Source organism: Salvelinus namaycush, chromosome 3 (assembly GCF_016432855.1).
Source record: "Salvelinus namaycush isolate Seneca chromosome 3, SaNama_1.0, whole genome shotgun sequence".
NCBI lineage: Eukaryota > Metazoa > Chordata > Actinopteri > Salmoniformes > Salmonidae > Salvelinus > Salvelinus namaycush.
The window spans coordinates 61,507,930-61,532,866 of record NC_052309.1 but is presented as its reverse complement, the minus strand read 5'-3'; the positions used below and the strand labels follow the sequence as shown (position 1 = coordinate 61,532,866).

General features: G+C 43.9%; 1 protein-coding gene across 1 annotated transcript; it reads left to right on the top strand.

The window, feature by feature from the left end:
* Positions 1 to 939: 939 nt before the first annotated feature.
* lmx1al (LIM homeobox transcription factor 1, alpha-like) lies at positions 940 to 23,040 on the top strand. Its single transcript, XM_038988557.1, has 8 exons — positions 940 to 997; positions 1,516 to 1,708; positions 21,081 to 21,313; positions 21,547 to 21,707; positions 21,906 to 21,983; positions 22,234 to 22,298; positions 22,652 to 22,797; positions 22,883 to 23,040. The coding sequence occupies exons 1-8, from the start codon at positions 940 to 942 to the stop codon at positions 23,038 to 23,040; spliced, it is 1,092 nt and encodes a 363-aa protein (XP_038844485.1).
* Positions 23,041 to 24,937: the final 1,897 nt, after the last annotated feature.

Here is a 24,937-nt window from a genome sequence, read left to right as displayed (position 1 = left end):
GATTTATGTAGATTACGTTTGTGTTCATGGAATAGGCCTGATAAATCCAAGACTAAGTGTCGTGGTTGAACAATTCTATAGTCTACATGACCATTAGTAAATGTATTATCATATTATTATTATTTGTATTCTATTAACAGTATTATTAGCGTATTAATATTGGTATTATTATTCAAAGTATATTAATGAATCCCCATGCTTTAGTTTGAATTTAGATAGATTTCATAAATTTCTATGAATTTTATAAGAGAACATTATCTTTATTTATTGAAAATATCAGGTACTGCATCCCCCCCGTTTATGCGTTTGTGTGGCCGTGTGGCGTCAGCAGGTCACTGGGTTTAATCCCGACCAGTTATTGGTCAAGATTAGGCCAAGGCCAGATCTCCGGTTCGACCCCAAATCTGACTTCGGGTATCATATGATGCAAGTAAATAAACAGGAATGGGGCCACACACCACCTTCGGCTCCAACGTTCAATCTCAGTGTGTCAGGTGTTTAAAACTCTGTTGAGTAGACCGAATTGAGTAGCCTGTTAGGCCTAGCACATTTATTTAATTTCCTAATCATTTATCCAATCCACGGCAATATTTATATTCTATTTTATTCCTGTTGCAATATGTGCGCATTGCAAGTCGACTGTTCATGTAATTAATTTATAAATTGGATATTAAATATGTTTTCAAGAGGACACTGAAATATAATATCCACGGTTATGTTTAGGCCTATAGCCTACGTGTCTTTCCTTCATTGACTTTTGATGCGTTTTATTTCCCGCTTACGGTATATTCTCTTTCTCACTTTTCGTCGAAGACAACCTGCCCTCTATTTTTTCCTTCTACACACTTGTTGTCTGTAGGCTTGTATTTAGAGGGTAACTGTCCCCTTTCTCTTTCCTCCTTCTCGTCCAGCGAACACGACGAAGGAAGGAGGGCCGGGATGAAAACAGAGGAGACCCAATCATGTCTTCAGCAGCCTCCAGCCTCCACGCCATTCGGTGAGGAGTGAAATGGGACTGACATCTTGAGCCTGACTGGCACATAATGATTTTAACATTATAGTCCAATAATTAAATAAATATCCATTGAAATTTCAAAGGTTATAGTGACAAACTTTTACATTCTCAACTTTATATGTTATAAATGGGATAAATATATGATAAATATGTAATACATTTGATATGTGATACATTTTTATTTGTATTTATCATTTCTATTACTATTTTTGTCATAAAAAAATCCTGGACCTTGCTGGGAAGTAATGTTGAATTGCTTTCTTTTTTTTCAAGCTCGGCTTGACATTTACAGGTCTGAACACACACACACACACACACACACACACACACACACACACACACTATACCCTCCGATGATGTGGACTTCGATTAAGGCAGCCCCCGCACCTCACTGATTCAGATGGGTTGGGTTAAATGCGGAAGCAATATTTCGGTAGAATGCATTCAGTTGTGCAACTGACTAGGTATCCCCTTTCTCCTGTGTCCCCCTCTCCCCTCAGGTTCAGAACACAGGGGCGGAGGGGGCGAGGTGTGTGCGGGGTGTGAGTCGCCCATTGCCGACCGCTTCCTGCTGCGTGTCAACGAGCGCTCGTGGCACGAGACCTGCGTCAAGTGTGCGGTGTGTCTGAGCGCACTCAGTGGGACATGCTACTGCAGAGACCGTCTGCTCTATTGCAAGCATGACTACGAAAAGTAAGAGAACGTCAATACTACTAAAATCCCAAAAGACACACAAACCTTAGTGTTGCCATTGTCTTAATCAGTGTTTTGTCACCTAGTCCTTGTGCCCCTCCTGAATCAGGTGTGCTGGTGTCAGGATAGAACAAACATGTGAAATAATTTAGGGGCTTATAGGAACTGGTCTATATGGAATATGTGACAGAACAGATGTACAATGTGTTAAACTCATTCCATGGAGGGCCGAGTGTCTCGCGGGTTTTTGCTCCTCCCTTGAACTTGATTGATGAATTAAGGTTACATTAGTAAAGAACTCCCCTCACCTAGTTGTCTGGGTCTTAATTGAAAGGAAAAAAACAAAAACCTGCAGACACTAGTCCCTGAATGTTTGGTGGGTATACACATGAAACGCTGGATTGCTATTAGTGAGGCTTTAAGCTAGCTCCACTTTCCTCTCTGATAAATATGACTTGGAGTTTTTATCAGTCTGGGGGTCTGTGTGTCAGTCTGGGTGTGTGTGTACTTGTGTGTGTGTGCATGTATGTGTGTGGTCGTGTGTGCATTCGACTCGTGTGTGTGTGTGTGTGTGTGTGTGTGTGTGTGTGTGTGTGTGTGTGTGTGTGTGTGTGTGTGTGTGTGTGTGTTTGTATGTGTGTGTGAGATCCCCAGGGACGGACGGCTGAAGGACGTAGCCTGCAGGTCGTTATCATTGTTGTGAAAAGTGTCAGACGACGTCCAGCCGCACAGACTCTCCCACTGCAGCAGACATCTGGAGGAGAGAGAGGGAAAAAGGGAGGGGAGAGAGGATAGGGAAGAAAGAAGGGAGAGGAGAGACAGAGGGATAGGTGAAGAGGGATATAGAGTGGAGACTGAGAGGATATGAAGAGAAAGTGAGAGAGTAGTAGAGAAGTTCTCTGTCGTCTTTGGAAATTATGTTAATAATTCCCAACTTGAAAACTAAGATGAGTGTGTGTGCCGTTACAGGGTAATTTGGGCGAGGTGTTGGTAGGGGGAATTGGAGTGCGACAGATATGAAATGGTGTTGAGTTGATGAGTTCACTGTCTCACTCCCTCTAAAAGTGTCTGAAACTATAGTGCCTTCAGAAAGTAATCATACCACATTACTTTTCCCACATTTTGTTATATTACAAGGTGGGATTCAAATTGATTGAATTGTCAATGATCTACACAAAATACTCTAATGTCAAGGTGGAAGAAAAAGTATAATATTTGTGAAACATTCATGAAAAAACACAACTATATCTTGATTATATAAGTATTCAACCCCCTGAGTCAATACATGTTAGAATCACCTTTGGCAGCGATTGCAGCTGTGAGTCTTTCTGGGGTAAGTCTCGAAGAGCTTTGCACACCTGGATTGCACAATATTTGCACATAATTTTTTTTTTAATTCTTCGAGCTCTGTCAAATTGGTTGTTGATCATTGCTAGACAGCCAAGTGTTGCCATAGATTTGCCACTCAGGAACATTCAATGTTGTCTTGGTAAGCAACTATATTTGGCATTGTGTTTTAGGTTATTGTCATGCTGAAAGGTGAATTTATATCCTGGTGTCTGTTGGAAAGCAGACTGAACCAGTTTTTCCTCTAAGATTTTGCCTCTGCTTAGCTCTATTCCATTTCTTTTTATACCAAAAAACTCCCTAGTCCTTGCCGATGATGAGCATACCCATAGCATGATGCAGCCACCACCATGCTTGAAAATGTGAAGTGGTACTCAGTGATGTGTTGTGTTGGATTTTTCCAAAACATAATGCTTTGTATTCAAGACACAAAGTCAATTTCTTTGCCACATTTTTTGCGGTATTACTTTAGTGCCTTGTTGCAAACAGGATGCATTTTTTTGTCTTTTTTATTCTGTACAAGCTTCCTTCTTTTGACTATGTCAATTAGGTTAATATTGTGGAGTAACTACAATGTTGTTGATCCATCCTCAGTTTTCATCCTATCACAGCCACTATACTCTATCTGTTTTAAAGTTATCATTAGCCTCATGGTGAAATCCCTGAGCGGTTTCCTTCCTCTTCGGCAACTGAGTTAGGAAGAATGCCTGTATCTTTGTAGTGACTGGGTGTATACTATCCAAAGTGTAATTAATAACTTCACCATGCTCAAAGGGATATTCAATATATGCTTTTTTTAAATTTTAAATCGCCTACCAATAGGTGCCCTTATTTGCGAGGCATTGGAAAACCGCCCTGGTCTTTGCGGTTGAATCTGTGTCTGAAATGCATTGCTTGGCTGAGGGACCTTAAAGATAATTGTATGTGTGGGGTACAGAGATGAGGTAGTCATTCAAAAATCATGTTAAACACTATTTTTGCACACAGAATGGGTCCATGCAACTTATGTGACTTGTTCAGCACATTTTTACTCCTGAACTTATTTAGGCTTGCCATAACAAAGGGGTTGAATACTTATTGACTTAAGACATTTCAGCTTTACATTTTTTATTAATTTGTAAAAATGTCTAAAAACATAATTCCCTTTGACATTATGGGGTATTGTGTGTATGCCAGGGACACATCTCAATTTAATCAATTTTAAATGCAGACTGTAACACAACAAAATGTTGAAAAAGTCAAGGGGTGTGAATTGCAGAGTTGCAAAGAAAAAGCCATGTCTCAGACTGGCCAATAAAAATAAAAGATTAAGATGGGCAAAAGAACACAGACACTGGACAGAGGAACTCTGCCTAGAAGGCCAGCATCCTGGAGTCGCCTCTTCATTGTTGAAATTGCGGGTACTATTTAAGGAAGCTGCCAGTTGAGGACTTGTGAGGTATCTGTTTCTCAAACTAGACACTAATGTGCTTGTCCTCTTGCTCAGTTGTGCACCTGGGCCTCCCACTCCTCTTTCTATTCTGGTTAGGGCCAGTTTGCGCTGTTCTGTGAAGGGAGTAGTACACAGCGTTGTACGAGATCTTCAGTTTCTTGGCGTTTTCTCGTGTGGAATAGCCTTAATTTCTCAGAACAAGAATAGACGGACGAGTTTCAGAAGAAAGTTATTTGTTTCTGGCCATTTTGAGCCTGTAATCAAACCCAAAAATGCTGAGGCTCCAGATACTCAACTAGTCTAAAGAAGGCCAGTTTTATTGCTTCTTTAATCAGAACAACAGTTTTCAGCTGTGCTAACATAATTGCAAAAGGGTTTTCTAATGATCAATTCGCATTTTAAAAGGATCAACTTGGATGAGCTAACACAATGTGCCATTGGAACACAGGAGTGATGGTTGCTGATAATGGGCCTCTGTACGCCTGTGTAGATATTCCATAAAAAAATAGTTTACAGCTACATTTAAGTCATTTAGCAGACGCTCTTATCCAGAGCGACTTACAAGTTGGTGCATTCACCTTATGATGTCCAGTGGAACAACCACTTTACAATAGTGCATCTAACTCTAAGGGGGGGGGGGGGGGGGGGTTAGAAGGATTACTTTATCCTATCCTAGGTATTCCTTAAAGAGGTGGGGTTTCAGGTGTCTCCGGTAGACACAATAGACATTTAAAACTTTAACAATGTCTACACAGTATTTCTGATCAATTTGATGTTATTTTAATGGACAAAAAAAAATTGCTTTTCTTTCAAAAACAAGGAGATTTCTAAGTGACCCCAAACTTTTGAATGGTGTATGTGTGTGTGTGACTCTCTCTCTATATAGTGTGTATATGTTGAGTCTCTCTCTATAGAGTGTGTGCAGTGGCTTGCGAAAGTATTCACCCCCCTTGGCATTTTTCCTATTTTGTTGCCTTACAACCTGGAATGAACATGTATTTCTTGGGGGTTTGTATCATTTGATATACACAATATGCCTACCACTTTGAAGATGCAAAATATGTTTTTTTATTGTGAAACAAAGAAGAAATAAGACAAAAACACTGAACTTCAGTGTGCATAACTATTCACCCCACAAGTCAATACTTTATAGAGCCACCTTTTGCAGCAATTACAGCCGCAAGTCTCGTAGGGTATATCGCCATAAGCTTGGCACATCTAGCTACTGGGATTTTTGCCCATTCTTCAAGGCAAAACTGCTCCAGCTCCTCCAAGTTGTATGGGTTCCGCTGCTATACAGCAATCTTTAAGTCATACTACAGATTCTCAATTGGATTGAGGTCTGGGCTTTGACTAGGCCATTCCAAGACATTTAAATGTTTCCCCTTAATCCGCTCGAGTGTTGCTTTAGAAGTATGCTTAGGGTCATTGTCCTGCTGGAAGGTGAACCTCCGTCCCAGTCTCAAATCTCTGGAAGACTGAAACAGGTATCTCTAAAGAATTTCCCTGGATTTAGCACCATCATTCCTTCAGTTCTGACCAGTTTCCCAGTCCCTGCCAATGAAATGCTTCACTGTGGGGATGGTGTTTTTGGGGTGATGAGAGGTGTTGGGTTTGCGCCAGACATAGCGTTTTCCTTGATGGCCAAAAAGCTACATTTTAGTCTCATCTGACCAGAGTACCGTCCACATGTTTTGGGAGTCTCCCAAATGCCTTTAGGCGAACACCAAACGTGTTTGCTTATTTTTTTCTTTCAGCAATTTTTTTTCTTCTGGCCACTCTTCCGTAAAGCCCAGCTCTGTGGAGTGTACGGCTTAAAGTGGTCCTATGGACAGATACTCCAATCTCTGCTGTGGAGCTATGCAGCTCCTTCAGGGTTATCTTTGGTCTCTTTGTTGCCTCTCTGATTAATGCCCTCTTTGCCTGGTCCATGAGTTTTGGTGGGCGGCTCTCTCTTGGCAGGTTTGTTGTGGTGCCATATTGTTTCCATTTTTTAACAATGGATTTAATGGCGCTCTGTGGGATGTACAAAGTTTAAGATATTTTTTTATAACCCAACCCTGATCTGTACTTATCCACAACTTTGTCCCTGACCTATTTGGAGAGCTCCTTGGTCTTCATGGTGCCGCTTGCTTGGTGGTGCCCCTTGCTTAGTGGTGTTGCAGACTCTGGGGCCTTTCAGAACAGGTGTATATACAGTTGAAGTCGGAAGTTTACATACACTTAGGTTGGAGTCATTAAAACTCGTTTTTCAACTACTCCACACATTTCTTGTTAACAAACTATAGTTTTGGCATGTCGGTTAGTACATCTACTTTATGCATGACAAGTAATTTCTCCAACAATTGTTTACAGACAGATTATTTCACTTACTATTCACTATCACAATTCCAGTGGGTCAGAAGTTTACATACACTAAGTTGACTGTGCCTTTAAACAGCTTGGAAAATTCCCGAAAACGATGTCATGGCTTTAGAAGATTCTGATAGGCTAATTGACATAATTTGAGTCAATTGGAGGTGTGCATGTATTTCAAGGTCTACCTTCAAACATTGCCTCTTTGCTTGACATCATGGGAAAATCAAAAGAAATCAGCGAAGACCTCAGAAAAAAAATTGTAGACCTCAAGTATGGTTCATCCTTGGGACCACTCAGCCATCATAACGCTCAGGAAGGAGACGTGTTATGTCTCCTAGCGATGAATGTAATTTGGTGTGAAAAGTGCGAATCAATCCCAGAACAACAGCAAAGGACCTTGTGAAGATACTGGAGGATATATTGAAGCAACATCTTAAGACAGTCAGGAAGTTAAAGCTTTGTTGCAAATGGGTCTTCCAGGTGGACAATGACCCCCCCCCAAGCATACTTCCAAAGTTGTGGCAAAATGCCTTAAGGACAACAAAGTCAAGGTATTGTAGTGGCCATCACAAAGCCCTGACCTCAATACTATAGAAAATGTGTTGGCAGAACTGAAAAAGCGTGTGTGAGCAAGGAGGCCTAAAAAACCTGACTCAGTTACACAAGCTCTGTCAGGAGGAATGGGCCAAAATTCACCCACCTTATTGTGGGAAGCTTGTGGAAGGCTACCTGAAATGTTTGACCCAAGTTAAACAATTTAAAGGCAATGCTACCAAATACTAATTGAGTGTATGTAAACTTCTGACCCACTGGGAATGTGATGAAAGAAATAAAAGCTGAAAAAAATTATTCTCTCTACTATTATTCGGACATTTCACATTCTTAAAATATAATGGTGATCCTAACTGACCTAAGACTGGGAATCTTTACTAGGATTAAATGTCAGGAATTGTGAAAAACTGAGTTTAAATGTATTTGGCTAAGGTGTATGTAAACTTCCGACTTAAACTTTATACTGAGATCATGTGACACTTACATAAAGTCCACCTGTGTGCAATCTAATTATGTGACTTCTGAAGGTAATTGGTTGCACCAGATCTTATTTAGGGGCTTTATAGCAAAGGGGTGATTACATATGCACTCACAACTTTTCAGTAAAAATGTAGATTTGTTTGGTTTTAAACAAGTAATTTTTTTTTCATTTCACCTCCCCAATTTGGACTATTTTGTGTCACGAACCGGCTCGAAGTTGATAACAAAAAGGGAGACAAAGTGGAGATAAGGAATAACAAAACATATTTATTAACTGAAGTAAACTAAATACAATTAACAATGGTTTGTGTAATCAGTAGTGTAAGCGAGTGTTTGCGTGAATAACTGTGATAATGAGGGGTGTTGAAAGGTGCCAAAGCAAACGGCCACAAAAATGCCACAACCAAAATCTATGTCTGCCTGCATGGAGAGTGTCTCCCCAGGGAAGAGGTGTATTTATCCTGGGACACAAGTATAGCCCATGTGTCCCATTTCGCTGACGACCCTCCCGGCTCCGCCCACTGACAAACAAGAGCAAAGAGAGAGAATTCGGCAGACAGAGTGGGAGGGTCGTCAACCCCCCCTCCCCCATAAAACCGGGGACCAACAAGGACCCCGGAAAACCATACCAGCCTCTGCGTCCCAAATTGACCCAGCCTCTGCGTCCCAAATTGACGAGGGGGTACGTGTTCACACTTCCACTTGCCCCAGCAAACTTTGCGCACAGGAAGCAACGTTTAAGAGGAAAGAAGAAAACGAGACCAGAAGGGAACAGACAGGAGCGACAGAAAATGAACACGTCTACATTAGACACCATAGTCACAAGTAAATACAAAAAACATGACTTGCTCTTCCCCCCTGCTGAGCACACCAGACCGGACCACTAGAAGAGAAATGACAATCACAATGGGCACCACAGAAGAGATGAGATATATATGGAGCTTCCCCAAAACCTACAATAACTCCACCTTAGTCTTCGTGCAGATTTGTGGTGGGTAATGACACACTGTAGCCAGCTTGAGGGGGAAAAAAAAAAAAAGAAGCAAGCTGGCAGATTCCCCCCCAAGCCATAGATGTGCCCCAGAGACAACTGCTCAGTCCAAGGACACCACACAAAAATTAACAAAATAACCATGCCCCCAACGTATTCCAAAGTGAAACACGTCGCTAAGCCTAACAGGGGGAAAAAGAAAGGCTATAGTTCCGGGTAGCAAGTTTCACAACCCTACCCAAATCTCCCACTGAGGTACATAGCCAATTCTACTCGCCTCAGACCGATGTCCCAACAGCCAGTAGAGCAAGAGTCTCCAGCCTGGGCAGGGGCCTGGAAACTAACCAATATACTCTCCAACGCAGCACACAACCAACTAGCCACCACAGTGGCAAGTTACCCAAACAAAGGCAGCCAATACTGAGCACTAAACATTACAACTCAAAAGCTGTAATCAAAAGATGCAAACAAATCACCTACAGAGTTTTCAAACATTAACTCCACATTTTCTCCCGAACACAACACACATACTAGTAAGCCCAACAACACTAGTATTATTCCTTCATAATGCAACAAAGTGCTACACGCCAAAATGTCTAGGAACCAACTTTATGATCCCGGACAAGCCTCCACTTGTCATGAACCAGCTCAAAGTTCATAATAAAAAGGGAGACAAAGTGGATATAAGGAATATCAAAATATATTTCTTAACTAAAGTAAACTAAAGACAATTAACAATGGTGTGCGTGTGTAAGTTTGCGTGCATAAATGTGATAATGAACAGTGCCAAAACAAACAGGCCGCAAAAATCTATAAGTGTGTCTGCATGGAGAGAGTCTCCCCAATGAATGGGGAAGAGGTGTATTTATCCTGGTACATTTACATTTACATTTAAGTACACACCCCCCTAGCCCAGGTGTGTCCCATTTTACTGACAACCCTCCCGGCTCCGCCCACCGACACCCTATTAAGGAAAATAAGAGCAAAGAGAAAGAATTCGGCAGACAGAGTGGGAGGGTTGTCACATTTGTGTATGTCCATTACATGAAATCCAAATAAAAATCCATTTAAATTACAGGTTATAACGCAACAAAATAGGAAAAACGCCAAAGGGGATGAATACTTTTGCAAGGCACCGTATATGTTGAGTCTCTCTCTCTATATTTTTTAAATGTAACCTTTATTTAACTAGGCAAGTCAGTTAAGAACAAATTCTTATTTCCAATGATGGCCTACCGGGGAACAGTGGGTTAACTGCCTTGTTCAGGGGCAGAACGACAGATTTTTACCTTGTCAGCTTGGGGATTCGATCCAGCAACCTTTCGGTTACTGGCCCAACGCCCTGACCACTAGGCTACCTGCCGCACAATATAGTGTGTATATGATGAGTCTCTCTATATATAGTGTGAGTACAGTATATGTCTGTCTCTGTGAGAGACTTGGCACATGTCTTTACTGGTGACCTTCAGAAGATCAGTAACAATGTCTCCTTGTGTTCCCTGCAGTCACTCCATCAGCACCTCACACACACACACACACACACACACACACACACACACACACACCACTCCCCGGCTCCCCCTCAACCGTGAGCAGGTGTGTGTACTGTATGATGTACGGGAGGAGTGTATGAGAATTTGGGGTGAGTGTGTGTGCGTTTCTGTGTCTAAGAATTTTGCAGAAATAGTGGAAAGCTTGATCAGTTTTTTTGCTGTAACCCTTTGCGGTCTGGAGTTGTATGTGTGTGCTGATGTTTGGGCTTTTGATTTGAGTTATTTTATCTGCTGTACGTTATTGCAAATGATCTCTTACTTAAGCATAGATTCAATCAGTTTATACAAAATGCGATTTGCATGTCTGCGATAGGTATAACACGGGAAGCCGCTTCTGATTGGACAGTTCCAACGCAGTTCCACCTCCGACATCGCCTAAATAAAACAATAATACTGCTATGCAGAAGTCGGTTATCGCGGGCTAAAGTCGATCGGATTGAATCGAGCCCTTACTGTATCATTCCCAGAGCACTCTCATAGTGACCTTGTAGTGACCGACTGGGTCTCCTAAACCCGGGTCTCCTGTGTTAGTCCTAAGACTGTTAGCCCGCTGAGCTAAGCCTAGGTATTAGCTTGGGGAGCTAATCAGGGGTTAAGTTGTGAATTCGGAGTTGGGGGATTATGGTTGGAGCTGGATTTAGGGTTAGGGTTATGGTTGAACCGGGATGTGGACTTGAAGCTAGGGTAAGGGTAGTGGTTGAAGCTAGGGTAAGGGTAGTGGTTGAAGCTAGGGTAAGGGTAGTGGTTGAAGCTAGGGTAAGGGTAGTGGTTGAAGCTAGGGTAGTGGTTGAAGCTAGGGTAGTGGTTGAAGCTAGGGTAGTGGTTGAAGCTAGGGTTAGGTTTACTCATTACGTCAGGAGCATGGTTCTACTCTGCTGTGCCCAGATGTTTGCCTCTTCCCGCTACAGTATCTCTGTCTAGCCATTGTTTTCAAATATTTTCATGTTTGTCCTTTTTCTTAGGCGAGAGGTGTGTGTGTTTACTGCACACAATTTCCAAGAGACACAGACCGCTGCCCATACAGACTCTCCAGTATCCCCCAATCACACTCTGATACACACACACACACACACACACACACACACACACACACACACACACACACACACACACACACACACACACACACACACACACACACACACACACACACACACACTCCACACACACTCCACACACACTCCACACACACTTCCCACAGAGTGACAGAGAGCAGAGTCTCTAGGCTGACCCAGGTCTCAGACCAATAAAGGGCCTGCGCCCTGGGGCCCCGGCGGGCGACTAGAGCCTGGAGGAGCCTGGAGCCCAGGTTCAATATCAGTCTGGAGTGGGAGGCCTACCCCCCCACCACCACCAAGCAGCACATAGCCTGCTCCTACTGCACACACATATGGAGTGGATATCAACATGTAGAACACTACAGTGGATATCACTGTATCACGATGGCTGGTGGTAAAACACCATTGATGTTTTTAGTAGTAGAGACATTGTAGAGGGAGAGACCGGAAATGATAGTACGGCGGGACTGGGAATCGATTCCACACAGGCATCTGCACCCAAGGTGGTATCGCCGGTAGCTGCTAGACCCAACCCTCTGGCCCTGCAATGATGGCTCTAATAGATCACTCTGTGGGGTGGGAGACATGGAGACACTGTCTGGAGCAGGGGAGAGGGGAGACTCCCACAGTCACACGGGAGCGGAGACCCCAAGAGTTACAGCCAAGTCCAATGTTCACTGACCAAACAATCTCTCAAACTGCCAGGCCAGAAGCCCACCTTCTCATCTTACGTGGTTCTATGTGGAATCCCTGTTGTACCATGCCGCGATTGAGAACCGAGAAATCATGTCTTCCACACAGATACAGCATCTCTCCCACCCGCCCCCCCCTCACGCTCCTCCCGCCTCCCTCTCTCGCTCCCCCTCTCTCCATTACCTCGTTCATCACTGTCTGGTTTGTAATAATATTTCTCAATTCCAAACCTCATTTCCCGCTTGTTGAGATTGATAGCAGTGATGACACCAATCAGTTTATCTCTCCGTTTATCCCTCGTTTTCTCTTAATCGTCTCTCCGCTCAGCGCCTCTTTGTGTCTCAGGATGGGAGGAGAGGGAAGGTGGGATGGAGGGAGGGGATTGATTGGACACAGCGCTAATTACCAAATGTACTCAGCCACTCCAGTGATGACAAGCCTAAGAGAAGAACTATATATGCACAGTACCTGTATATAGTTATATTATGTATATACAGTATAACTGTGCTAGGAGATGGATAGTTATTTATTATGTACAGTGGAAAGAATGGGTTAAATCAAGCATAAGACATTCTGCCCCATACTGCTAAAACATATATACTGCTAAAAAAGATATGCCAAAACCCACAAAGCTGTTTGATCAACAACTGCAGCAAGCCCAAATCAAATGTATTTATGTAGCCCTTCTTACATCAGCTGATATCTCAAAGTGCTGTACAGAAACCCAGCCTAAAACCACAGACGGCAAGCAATGCAGGTGTAGAAGCCTACTGTACAATGCAGCACACAGTCAGAACCGAAGCATAGCTTATTGCAGCCAACGATATCCGTTCTGAAGAATAATTTGTAGAATTGTTAGGAATTCACCCCATGTGTTTGCACTCACTATAGTTCAGTCTGAGGGAGTGTAGGAGTGTGTTAGGGATATGTTGTTGCTCTTGGCTCATACACAGTCGTCCACAGGGGGTATGGTCAGACAGACAAACACAGCCACGTTTAGTAGTCCATATCTAGATTGAGGAGTAGTATTGTGGTTTTTAACGCAATATCTTGTCTATCTGAAATGACATTAAATGGCATTTAAAGTATTTCACTATAGTGCGCTATATAGGGAATAGGTTGCCAGTCTGGTCAAAAGTAGTGCCTCTATATAGGGAAAATGCTGCTATTTCAGACAGTCCTTCTGTTCCACCTGACACACATTAAGGGTTCTCACGTCACCTCCCAGCTCAGGTCAACAGGTGATGCAGGAGAGAGAGAGAAGAGGTAGGAAGAGAATAGAGATGGAGAGACAGAACCTTACAGTGATTTATATCAAGGCATGCATTGTGTCAAAGCTATGCAGAGAGAAAGGATAGAAAGAGAACAGAGAGATGACTGAAAACGAGAAGAAGTTGGAGAAAGTTGATAGAGAAGATAAATTGCAGATCGGGGGGCGAGCATGGGATAAAAGAGGGAGATTTAGGAGAAGATGAAAGCCATGGAGGAGAAGACAGAAGAGCAGGAAGGTGAGGTGTGCCTGTGTCACCCCCTAGTAATATTGCCACGGTTTTTGCATAATGCCCGATGAGCCCCAATCATCTGGCCTCCCCCACAACAATTTCATTACAGACAGCTAATAAATGTTTCATGGAAGAACAAGCTGCTCGCCTTGCCGTTATTAAATCTGAGATAATAAAAGAAGAGCGAGAAAAGAAAAGATGGGGGGGTGGACCCGAGAGATGGAGGGAAGGAGAGAGACAGAGAGAGCTAGAGAGAGAGCGGTGTCAACATACTCAAATCGGGGGCTGTATCTCCTGTTTCTGGGGCAACGGGTCCCCTCCCCTCCCCCTACCCCCCCCCCCCCTTGCATCCCGCTCCGCCAGAGAGAGACAGGAAATGAGAAACTGCCAGACAGGATATTGCGTTCTGGTGGCCTGGGGATTAGCTGTTTTATCTAAACACACACACACACACACACACACACACACACACACACACACAGATCCACACATTCCTCTCACACTCTCCCAAGCATCAAGCACAGTGTTCTGCACAGTTTTCAGTCGTTACTCTTTGCAGGTATATTCCATTTGGTCATGTTATGCCATATCTGAGCTGTCATTAAAGGGTCAAATCTCTGTCGAGATCAGATGTGGAGTATGGAGTATCTCAAGTATTATGAGGAACAGTGTAAATAGTTGCGAAAAGAAAAGTGTATGGAGAGACTGGTCTGCTAATCATTAGTAATAAACCTTGATATTGTATTTTATACTAATCAGAGGGTCATTCATACCGTATAGCTCAAAACGTTTGGAAATCAAATAAGACTGTCTGATGCACGTTGTCTATAAGTACACATAGGCTTTGAAGGAAATGGCTTCCATCTGCATATGTGTGTGTGATTGCAAGTTGTTTCTGTTTGTATATCACTGTTCTGTGATGTACCGTGTCTGACGCATACACTCCAAGAAATGCTGGGTTAAAAATTTGGATTATTTGGTAACCCAGCACTGGGTAAATATTGGACAGAACACATGCTGGGTTATTTTGACCCAGCCAGTTGTTTTTTGGCTTGTTGGGATTACCCAAACATTGGTTAATTTAATTAACCATCAGTTGGGTATTTTTTACTCTCATTCTGAGTTGACCTAGCAGCTGGGTCTGTTTTAAATGTAATCCTTAAATTATTTTCAGATCGATTTTATTTGTCTACCTGTTATTTTGTTTTTGCATTTTACACATTCTTCAATCTATAATATGAAGATAATTTATTACATACCGTATTATAAACTGGGGTGGTTCGAGCCCTGAATGCTGATTTGGCTGAAAGCCGTGGTATATCAGATATAGGGTATGACAAAACATTTTTTACTGCTCTAATTATGATGGTAACCAGTTTATAAGAGCAATAAGGCACATCGGGGGTTTTGCCAATATACCACGGCTAAGGTCTGTATCCAGGCACTCCACGTTGCGTTGTGGTTAAGAACAGCCCTTAGCCGTGGTATATTGGCCATATACCACACCCCGTCGGGCCGTATTCCTTAAGTGTACCATGGGTATGACAGAACAGTTATTTGTACAGCTCTAATTACATTGGTAACCAGTTTAAAATAGCAATAAGGTACTTTGGGGGCAGTGGTGTAAAGTACTTTAAAGTACAACTTAAATATTTTTGGGGGGTATCTTTACTTTGCTATTTTATATTTTTGACAACTAATGTACTTTTTACTCCATACATTTTCCCTGACACCGGAAAGTACTTGTAACATGATGAATGCTTAGCAGGTCAGGAAAGTGGTCCAATTCACGCAATAATCAAGAGAACACGTGGTCATCCCTACTGCTTCTGATCTGGCAGACACACTAAATATAAATGCATTGTTTTTAAATGATGTCTGAGTGTTGGAGTGTACCCCTGGGTATACGTGAATTTTAAAAACAAGAAAATGGTGCCATCTGCTTTGCTTAATATAAGGAATTTGAAATGATTTGTACTTTTACTTTTAGCAATTACATTTTCGTTTGAAACTTAAGTATATTTAGAAACAAATACTTTTACTGGGTGACTTTCACTTTTACTTGAGTAACTATCTATTAAGGTATCTGTACTTTTACTCAAGTATGACAATTGGGTATTTTTTCCACCACTGCTCGGGGGTTTGTGATTTATGGCCAATATACACTACATGACCAAAAGTATGTGAACAACTGCTCGTCTAACAGCTCATTCCAAAATCCTGGGTATTAATATGGAGTTGGTCCCCTCCTTTGCTGCTATAACAGCCTCCACTCTTCCGGGAAGGCTTTCCACTAGATGTTGGATCACTGCTGCAGGGACTTGCTTCCATTCAGCCACGAGCATTAGTGAGGTCGGGCACTTAGGCCTGGCTCGCAGTCAGCGTTCCAATTCATCCCAAAGGTGTTTGATGGGGTTGAGGTCTGGGCTCTGTGCAGGCCAGTCAGGTTCTTCCACACCGATCTCTACAAACCATTTCTGTATGGACCTCGCTTTGTGCACGGGGGCATCGTCATGCTGAAACAGGAAAGGGCCTTCCCCTAACTGTTGCCACAAAGTTGGAAGCACAGAATCGTCTAGAATATCATTGTATGCTGTCTCATTACGATTTCTCTTCACTGGAACTAAAGGGCCTAGCCCGAACCATGAAAAACAGCCCCAGACCATTATTCCTCCTCCATCAAACTTTACAGTTGGCTCTATGCATTGGGGCAGATAGCGTTCTCCTGGCATCCGCCAAACACAGATTCGTCCGTTGGACTGCCAGATGGTGAAGCGTGATTCATCCCCCCCAGAGAACACATTTCCACATTTCATGAAGCTCCCGGCGAACAGTTCTTGTGCTGACGTTGCTTCCAGAGGCAGTTTGGAACTCGGTAGTGAGTGTTGCAACCGAGGACAGACAAATTTAGCAAACTACGTGCTTCAGCACCTGGCGTTCCCGTTCTGTGAGCTTAGGTGGCTTACCACTTTGTGGCTGAGCCATTGTTGCTCCTAGATGTTTCCACTTCCCGATAACAGCACTTACTGTTGACCGGGGGGAGTTCTAGCAGGGCAGAAATTTGACGAACTGACTTGTTGGAAAGGTGGCATCCTAGAACGGTGCTATGTTAAAAGTCTGAGCTCTTCAGTAAGGCCATTCTACTGCCAATGTTTGTCTATGGAGATTGCATGGCTGTGGTCAATTTTATACACCTGTCAGCAACGCATGTGGCTCAAATAGCCAAACTAATTTGAAGGGGTGTCCACATACTTTTGTATATAATGTACCACGTTGCGTCATGCATAAGAACAGCCCTTAGCCGTGGTATACTGTCCATATACCACACTCTCCTCGGGCCTTATGGCTTAATTATAATAAGGTATATCACCTTATTGCATCCCAACAGTGGGATTTACATAAGCTTTTAGGGAACTCATACACTTCTGTAAGCTTCATTGAAGCTAAACATGATAACTATACAACAGAACAGATTAACAGGAATGACATTGACTCTCATGGGTGGCCAAAAAGAACTATCTGAAAGCCACACCCCTACTAAACTAGGCCTCCTGTTTTTGTATGCGTGCGTCTTAGTGTGTGTGTGTGCGTGTGTACATGAGCATGTTTGTGTGCGTGCCCGTGTGTGTGTTTGCGTGTTTGTGGTGGTGGCGGAGGGAGCGGTATCGTGGGGAATGCTGGGAAATTTTAATAACACAGGAGCAGTGCAGGGAGATTTAATAAAAGGAGATGATGTGATTACTGAACCCTGGCTCTGAGCCATCCTGCTTCACAGTGCAATATCCGCTCATACACACACACACACTCACACCCCCACACACAGACACTTGAACATCCACACACACACACATACAATCACACGCTCACACATACACACCAAAATAAAATTATACTAAAGCTATACTAAGATTGTAACATCCAGATTCACTGTAAAGATCCCATACCCACAACCTCACCTAAACTTACATTTCCAATATGCTAAAACAAACATCCACTGATAGCTGACAATACAAAACCCAATGCACATTTTCACTAATCCATTCACATGGATGGACACATACCGAACATGCATGCTTACGCACATAGGAGCAAGCTGCTCCACGTACACATCAACATACAACTAACACATGCATAACAGAGTCTTTGCTGAGATCTGAGGACTTGCATTGGCTCCCCAAGCTAATGTCTCCGCTTTAGCTCAGTGGGTTAACAGTCGTAACCCACTGGCGTGCAAGAGACTGGGGTTTGAACCCAGTCAGTCTCATTGGTGCCATGAATTTGGGAGGTCAAAGTGCCAAGCAGGGTGAAATGTAACTCCGTTTGCTTATGAATGCTTGTGATAATTTCGGAGATACCTATATAGGCTTCATAAAGGGTTTATGAAGGCTTCATTATGCCTAAAAAGTTGTGTTTCGTCTAAAGTGGGACCATTCATCTTGATAGCAGCCATGAGCCATTTCTCCTCTCCCTGGGTTATGGGGATGCGGCCCAAATGGCACCATATCCCCTATATAGTGCACTACTTTTGACCAGATCCCTATGGGGCTTGGCCAAAAGTAGTGCACTATAAAGGGAATATGGTGCCATTTGGGCCACAAGTAGGTCTATTGTGAATTACACTTCTATTAGGGGGATTAGACTGATCTACTTAGAGACCTCCCTCAGTGACTGTTGCCCTCAGTTTCCAAGTTTAGTAAATTCTACAATATGTGGCACTATGAAATGGGATTAGTAACCAAAAAGCAGGACTTAAACACTGCAGAGGAATTGTGGTCTGGTGACCGTTGTCCCAAGTCGCCTTTATGTTGAGTAAATTCTGGCAGTATAAAATGGGATTAAAAAACAAAAACTGGGATTTAAAGGGGAAATCTGCAGTTAAAACAATAACAAAACCGGCACCCTGCCATTTGGTTTTGTAAACGACTGAGGGATGGAGATATGTAACTACTCTCAAATGTATACAGAGCTATTGATGTAAAGACTGACCATCCATGAGATCAAATCTATAGTTTTAACCAATATTTTGAGGCTATACAGTGTCTGTTTAATTACTTTGTTTATGAACAAAGCAGTAAAACAATCTTTATAATTTGGGTAATGATGGGGTAAGACAATTGAACTAAACTCACGAGGCACAAGTTTTATATTATTCAATAATGAATGTGTATATGTCATGAATGTTAAAGTAAAAAAATAGCAGATTGACACTTTAAAGCGGTAGATACTGGTTTGCCATTTTCGGGGCTATTGGATAAGCTATTTTACAATTGCTGTAGGCGAGGAGGCACTTGAGAGAACTTTATGTGTGTTATAGACAGACAGCTTGGTATAGTGGAGTGTGAAGTGAATAGATGGTGGTGGTGGTGACTGGATTAGTGGTGAAGTGGTGCTCCTCGATCGGTGTGCTCTTGCGTCCTTGTGTGTGCACGCGCGTGTGTGTTTGGCAAGTGAGTGTGTTTGGTTCAGTAAGTATTTGTGATGGTGGCGGGCTGTGATTCGGGTAATTTTTGGGAGTGTTAGCTAGTTTTGGCAGACCGATGGATTGAGAGATTATCTGTGGCAGCTGTGGTTCGGACGGGACAAGATCACAGATTAGGAGCTCTAATGTGCCGACCTGGCTCACTCTCCTCCCCTTCTCACCTCTTCCCCTCTCCACCCTTCAGATTTGGGGTAGCAACACCTTCCTCTCACCCAGTCAGGTAGCCTTAACACTTCTCTCCTTCTTTCCCTCTAACTTCCTCCCTACATCTCTCTGTCCCTCGTCATCCTGTCACTTTCTCATCTCATCCAGTCATGCCTTGCCTCAACAGAAATATTTGTCTCTCACACTCTCTCTTATTTCTACGGTCTCTCTCGTTCTATGAGCTAAGTCTCTGCCACAGCAGACCTCTTGTTTGCAGTCTTGTTTAATGACCCGGGATTTCCCCAGTGTCAATATGTCATCATGATTAGGCGTGTGCGGGTGTGTGTTTTAGATATGCATAGATATTGTAGAAATGTATATGGAAGTACTCACCGTATATTGATGAGTAACCTGGGTTTCCTGTAAACATATGTGTGCTTTTATAGGTTGGGTTAGGCTAGAGAGACAGAGAAAAAAAGAGAGAGAGTGTGTGTGTGTGTGTGTGTGTGTGTGTGTGTGTGTGTGTGTGGGGGGGGGGGGGGGGGGGGGTCTGTGTGTGTGTTTGTGTGTATTTTGGTGTGTAAAAGAGAGAGAGATTAACCCCATGCTATGGCCAATCCCTGGTTATGAGTTTACAGCGTCTGTCTGGGCATCGCACTGTTTAAACAACAATCTAATTAATCCTGTCTTTATTAGTTTCACTGAACTACAGAGGGAGGGAGCGAAGGAGAAGGGACAGAGGGGGGAGAATTGGGAATCCTGTCAGAAAATACTGGAGGGAGATGGAAGGAGGGATGGGGGGGGGGCAGGCAGAGGGATAAAACAACTGGGATTCAAGAGGAATTTAAAAGCAGGAGTTTTGAGGCCTTTAAATTGAATTGATATGTTGATGAGAAGAGAATGAAGAGTGGGAGAAAATGAAAGGGGTGGGACACACGAGAGGAGTGGTGAAAAGACAAAAGGAAAGTAGACAACAAAGCCCCGTGAATGACAGTGTGTGAACTGTTTAAAAAAAAATAAAAAAAAACTGTCCAAGCACGATGCTTGTTTCACATGTTCTCTTCTAAATCCTACTAATTGTGAATGGTAGGTAATGATGGGCTAGAACACTGGACCAGCTCATTAAATAGATTCATGTAAAGAATTAGTAAAAGACCTAGAATCCACCAACACTTCAGTGCAGGCTCCCTACACATCAGTTGACTACTGCCCCCAAGTGTCTTAAATGAGGAACAACATTCTAAAGCGTTACCACGTACTGTTATTGCAGAAAACACATGTTAGATGTTCAAGCTTTAAGTTCTGGGAAATGCTGATGTGACATTTAATTATATACCGTACACAGGTTTGGTTGAGAATCTCCACAGGTGCAAATGAGGTCTAATCTTTCAGGCAATCTGTGTCTGTCTCTCTGCCTTTGGGTGCGTTCCAGGTTGTCTTTAATTCAGTCGCTCGGCACATCTCAGAGGACCTCTAATATCATGTTAGTGACAAATTACAACACTCCTGCAAGCGATGTGAGACCTGATCATCTGCAGCCCGACTTCAAAAAAGACAGTTTGGAAGGACACCTCGAATGAGGCCTTAAAAGCTCTGCGCTGCTGTGTGGTCAAGACGGTGTCTTCTGCACATCTCAGAATATTACTTTATCGTATTCCTGTGACGTTAAACTAACTCTTCTTCAAGACTGCAAAAAAGACAACCTGGAACACACCCGACTGCAATAAAGACACCTGATCTATTACACACTGGAACGCACCCTTTCCCCCCTCTGTCCCTATAGGCTGTTTGTCAGGAAGTGCAGTGCGTGCCTGCAGGTGATTGGCCGCTCAGAGCTGATCATGCGTGTGCTGGGGCAGGTGTACCACCTGGGCTGTTTCAGCTGCTGTGAGTGTGAGCGCCGGCTGCAGCGCGGAGACGAGTTTGTCCTGAAGGAGGGCCAGTTGCTCTGCAGAGGAGACTACGAGAAGGAGAGAGAGATGCTGGCTGCCATCAGCCCCACACCCACTGAGTCAGGTAACAGGAAGAGACGGGGCAACCAACAAATCAATCATTCAATCAACCAATAAAATCACTGGATGAAATCTAGGTGGCACTTTATGCTACGGTATAGAAAGTGCAGGAGATTACGTAATTACACAGTGATAACCTAATGACTTGTTTTTTCATTGGGATTCACTACTAGGCACCATTTGATACCAGTTTGTCTGTCAATTGAAGATCCTATTTTCTCTCTCCACATCCCTCAGTGAAGAGTGAGGATGAGGATGGTGGGGGCGGTTCTGTAGGGGGGAAGGGCGGCGAAGGGAAGGACCACAAACGGTCAAAGCGACCACGCACCATCTTGACCACACAGCAGCGCAGAGCTTTCAAGGCCTCCTTCGAGGTGTCCTCCAAACCTTGCAGAAAGGTAAGCAGACCAGGCGTAACACGGTTTCTTTCTTTTGTTCCTTCTCTTTTTCACTTTTCTTTCTCACACACACACACACACACGCGCGTGCACACACACACACACACACACACACACACACACACACACACACACACACACACACACACACACACACAGTCCCCTTTAGTGTCATGGCTTAATTTCTCTTATCTTCAGGTGAGAGAGACACTGGCAGCTGAGACCGGGTTGACGGTTCGAGTCGTGCAGGTGTGGTTCCAAAACCAGAGAGCAAAGGTGAGATATTTGACCTGTCCTGAATCCCCACTCCCCCCTGCCCATGACACTAATACAACCAATAACACTAATCATGAATCGAATGGCGCAATTGCTCTGAAACTGCATGCAAACATTTATTTTAAAGGCTAAAGCACAGTTCAAGGGATAGTCCACCCAAATAACACAAGGAAGAACTATCCTTATAACGAACGACCGAGCAATAGCGCCATTGAGTCCATTATCAGTGTGTTGGTCCTGTGCGTTGCAGATGAAGAAGATAGCTCGCAGGCAGCAGCAACAGCAGCAGCAGCAGGAGCAGGAGCAGCTGGGAGGGTCCAGGAGAGGGCCGAGCAGGGGGGGCCGACAGAGCAACGATGACAGTGAGGGTAAGAGGGGGGAATAGAGCAGGGATTTCACAAAAGCCTTGTAGCTAACTGGTACTTAACTCACGGAGCGGTAGATGTAGAAGTGCTTAATTTGACAGTTTTTGTTCATTCATGCACAGGAAGATTAGTCTTTCGCTACAAACGTAACAATTAAAAGAGTAGCTTGCCAAAGTAGCGAAGTTTCAGGAAACTCACCTCAAGGCAGGTGAAACAATGTCTCTGGAGTTAAAGGGACAGGACGAGAGGAAGAGATGCAGGGATTGATTCATGTTCTGTCTCTCTCTTCCCAGACGGTTCTAGTGGTCATGGATTGGACGGTCTGTTGGCGTACCCTTCGTTGCCACGACAGCAGCTACTGGCTCTGGACCCCAACATCTACGGAGGAGAGCCGTTCCGCCATGGCCTCACACCTCCTCAGCTGAGCTCTGAACATCTTCACTCCTACGGTAAGAGAGGGAGAGAGATAGAAAAAGACAGAGAGAGATGGACGGACCAAACAGACAGACATACTAACTCTATTTCTCCCTTTAGATTCAGAGACTGTGTTCCACGATCTGGACAGCGACGGGAGCCTCAGTCACCTCGGCGACTGTCTTCTGGCAGCGGCGGACGGTGGGCTCCTGGCGGGGCGGGTGGGAAACCCCATCGACCGCCTCTACTCCATGCAGAACTCCTATTTCACATCCTGACCCCTCACCCTTGACCCCTGACTCACTCCCCCAATTACCACTCAGAGAAGCAGCTAATGACCGGTTATCCTACCAGGCCCACAAGGTCATCACACCAACCATGCTTGAGCTGGGTCCATATCCATATCTGACCGGGCTTATTGTACATTACCAAGTAAAAGTATAATAGGAAACAGCTGGGTCATGTTCAGTAGGGTGGAAATGTTAGGAGTGAAACGGGGAGGTGCTACCTTAACTTGTCCACTAAGAACACGTTTTTCCATACCAAACACGACCCAGGTAGCCATTTAAGATCTCAACTATGACTTAGGCCGTGTCCGAAATCTGGCTTGCCCAGTACTTACTTAAACTGCATACTGTGTACTAATCGTATGACATACTATTTAGAATGTTCGGTTTAGTACAAACGTATGCAGTAAGCAACAAACATCAAAATACTACTCATCCATACTGAGAAGGCATCATCGAATGCGCCGTTCGCTCTTGTTCCCCGCCATTCTTACATTTTTTTTCTTTTTTTTTTCTTCTAAATTTTATCCCCTTTTCTCCCCAATTTTCGTGGTATCCAATCGCTAGTAATTACTATCTTGTCTCATTGCTACAACTCCCGTACGGGCTCGGGAGAGACGAAGGTCGAAAGCCATGCGTCCTCCGAAGCACAACCCAACCAAGCCGCACTGCTTCTTAACACAGCGCGCCTCCAACCCGGAAGCCAGCCGCACCAATGTGTCGGAGGAAACACCGTGCACCTGGCCCCCTCGGTTAGCGCACACTGCGCCCGGCCCGCCACAGGAGTCGCTGGAGCGCGATGAGACAAGGATATCCCTACCGGCCAAACCCTCCCTAACCCGGACGACGCTAGGCCAATTGTGCGTCGCCCCACGGACCTCCCGGTCGCGGCCGGCTGCGACAGAGCCTGGGCGCGAACCCAGAGACTCTGGTGGCGCAGCTAGCACTGCGATGCAGTGCCCTAGACCACTGCGCCACCCGGGAGGCCCCATTCTTACATTTTTGCAGAGAGCATCCCCTATTCTTATTATCAGGTGTTGTTGAACACGTGGGTGTGAAAAGACGATGATCTTCCTCAATAGTGCCCAGCGAATTCTACTAGATGAAAAGCCAAAATGAGTATGACATCCGGGCATTTAAAGTGTACTAGATCTTCAAGATTTCACATACTATAAAACTTTTTTTTCACATACTCAAACGGCCTACTATTTAGGACGCAAGTATGGGTATTCGGACACGGCCACACTCTTTTGCTTGATCCCAACATCCTACCTGTAGCAGACAGATGTGAAATCCTATGACAACATACTTGATCAAATACTCTCTCATTTGTTTCATATAAGAGGGACTATTCCATTGGTCCGTTGCTCCAGGCAAGCTTAAATCAAGGGCAGCTAAAGTATTTCAAAGAAAATAAATACTATTTGAACCCAGGTCTGTCAGGTCTGTGTGTTTGTGAGTCAGAAACCTATGTTACTTATTAGGTTGCTAATGAATGGGGAGTGTTTCATTCATTAGCTCAGGATCTGACCTGCTTGTTGTGCCCACACGGTTAGGGAGTTTTCTTGGCAGCAGGGTTAAGGAGCAGAGTGAAGACACATACCAGAGAGGTTACAGCAGGCTAGGGGCAAAAGCGTTGTATTGGAGATGGGCACTGGTTCATAGCGTGGATGGGGTCAATTCAGACAAATCAAAAAGTGAATGGGAGTTCAGCCTAAATGAATGACTGGAATAAAGGTACTGGGTGGATTTGGAGGAACATTGGAGAGAGATTTCATAAGAATTTGAGATGAGTTGAAGGGTACAGAGTGGCACGCTCGATTTGTACGGGAATGAGTGTGGGTTAGGTAACTTAGGTCTAGAATTTGCTCTCAGGTTAGTTTGTCAG

Bases quoted from the DNA above. Each gene is read 5' to 3' on its own strand.
- lmx1al (XM_038988557.1), top strand. From the start codon at position 940: ATGAAAACAGAGGAGACCCAATCATGTCTTCAGCAGCCTCCAGCCTCC. The intron at 998-1,515 runs GTGAGGAGTGAA...CTCTCCCCTCAG, and splicing joins TCCAGCCTCCACGCCATTCG to GTTCAGAACACAGGGGCGGA. The intron at 21,314-21,546 runs GTAACAGGAAGA...CACATCCCTCAG, and splicing joins CCCCACACCCACTGAGTCAG to TGAAGAGTGAGGATGAGGAT.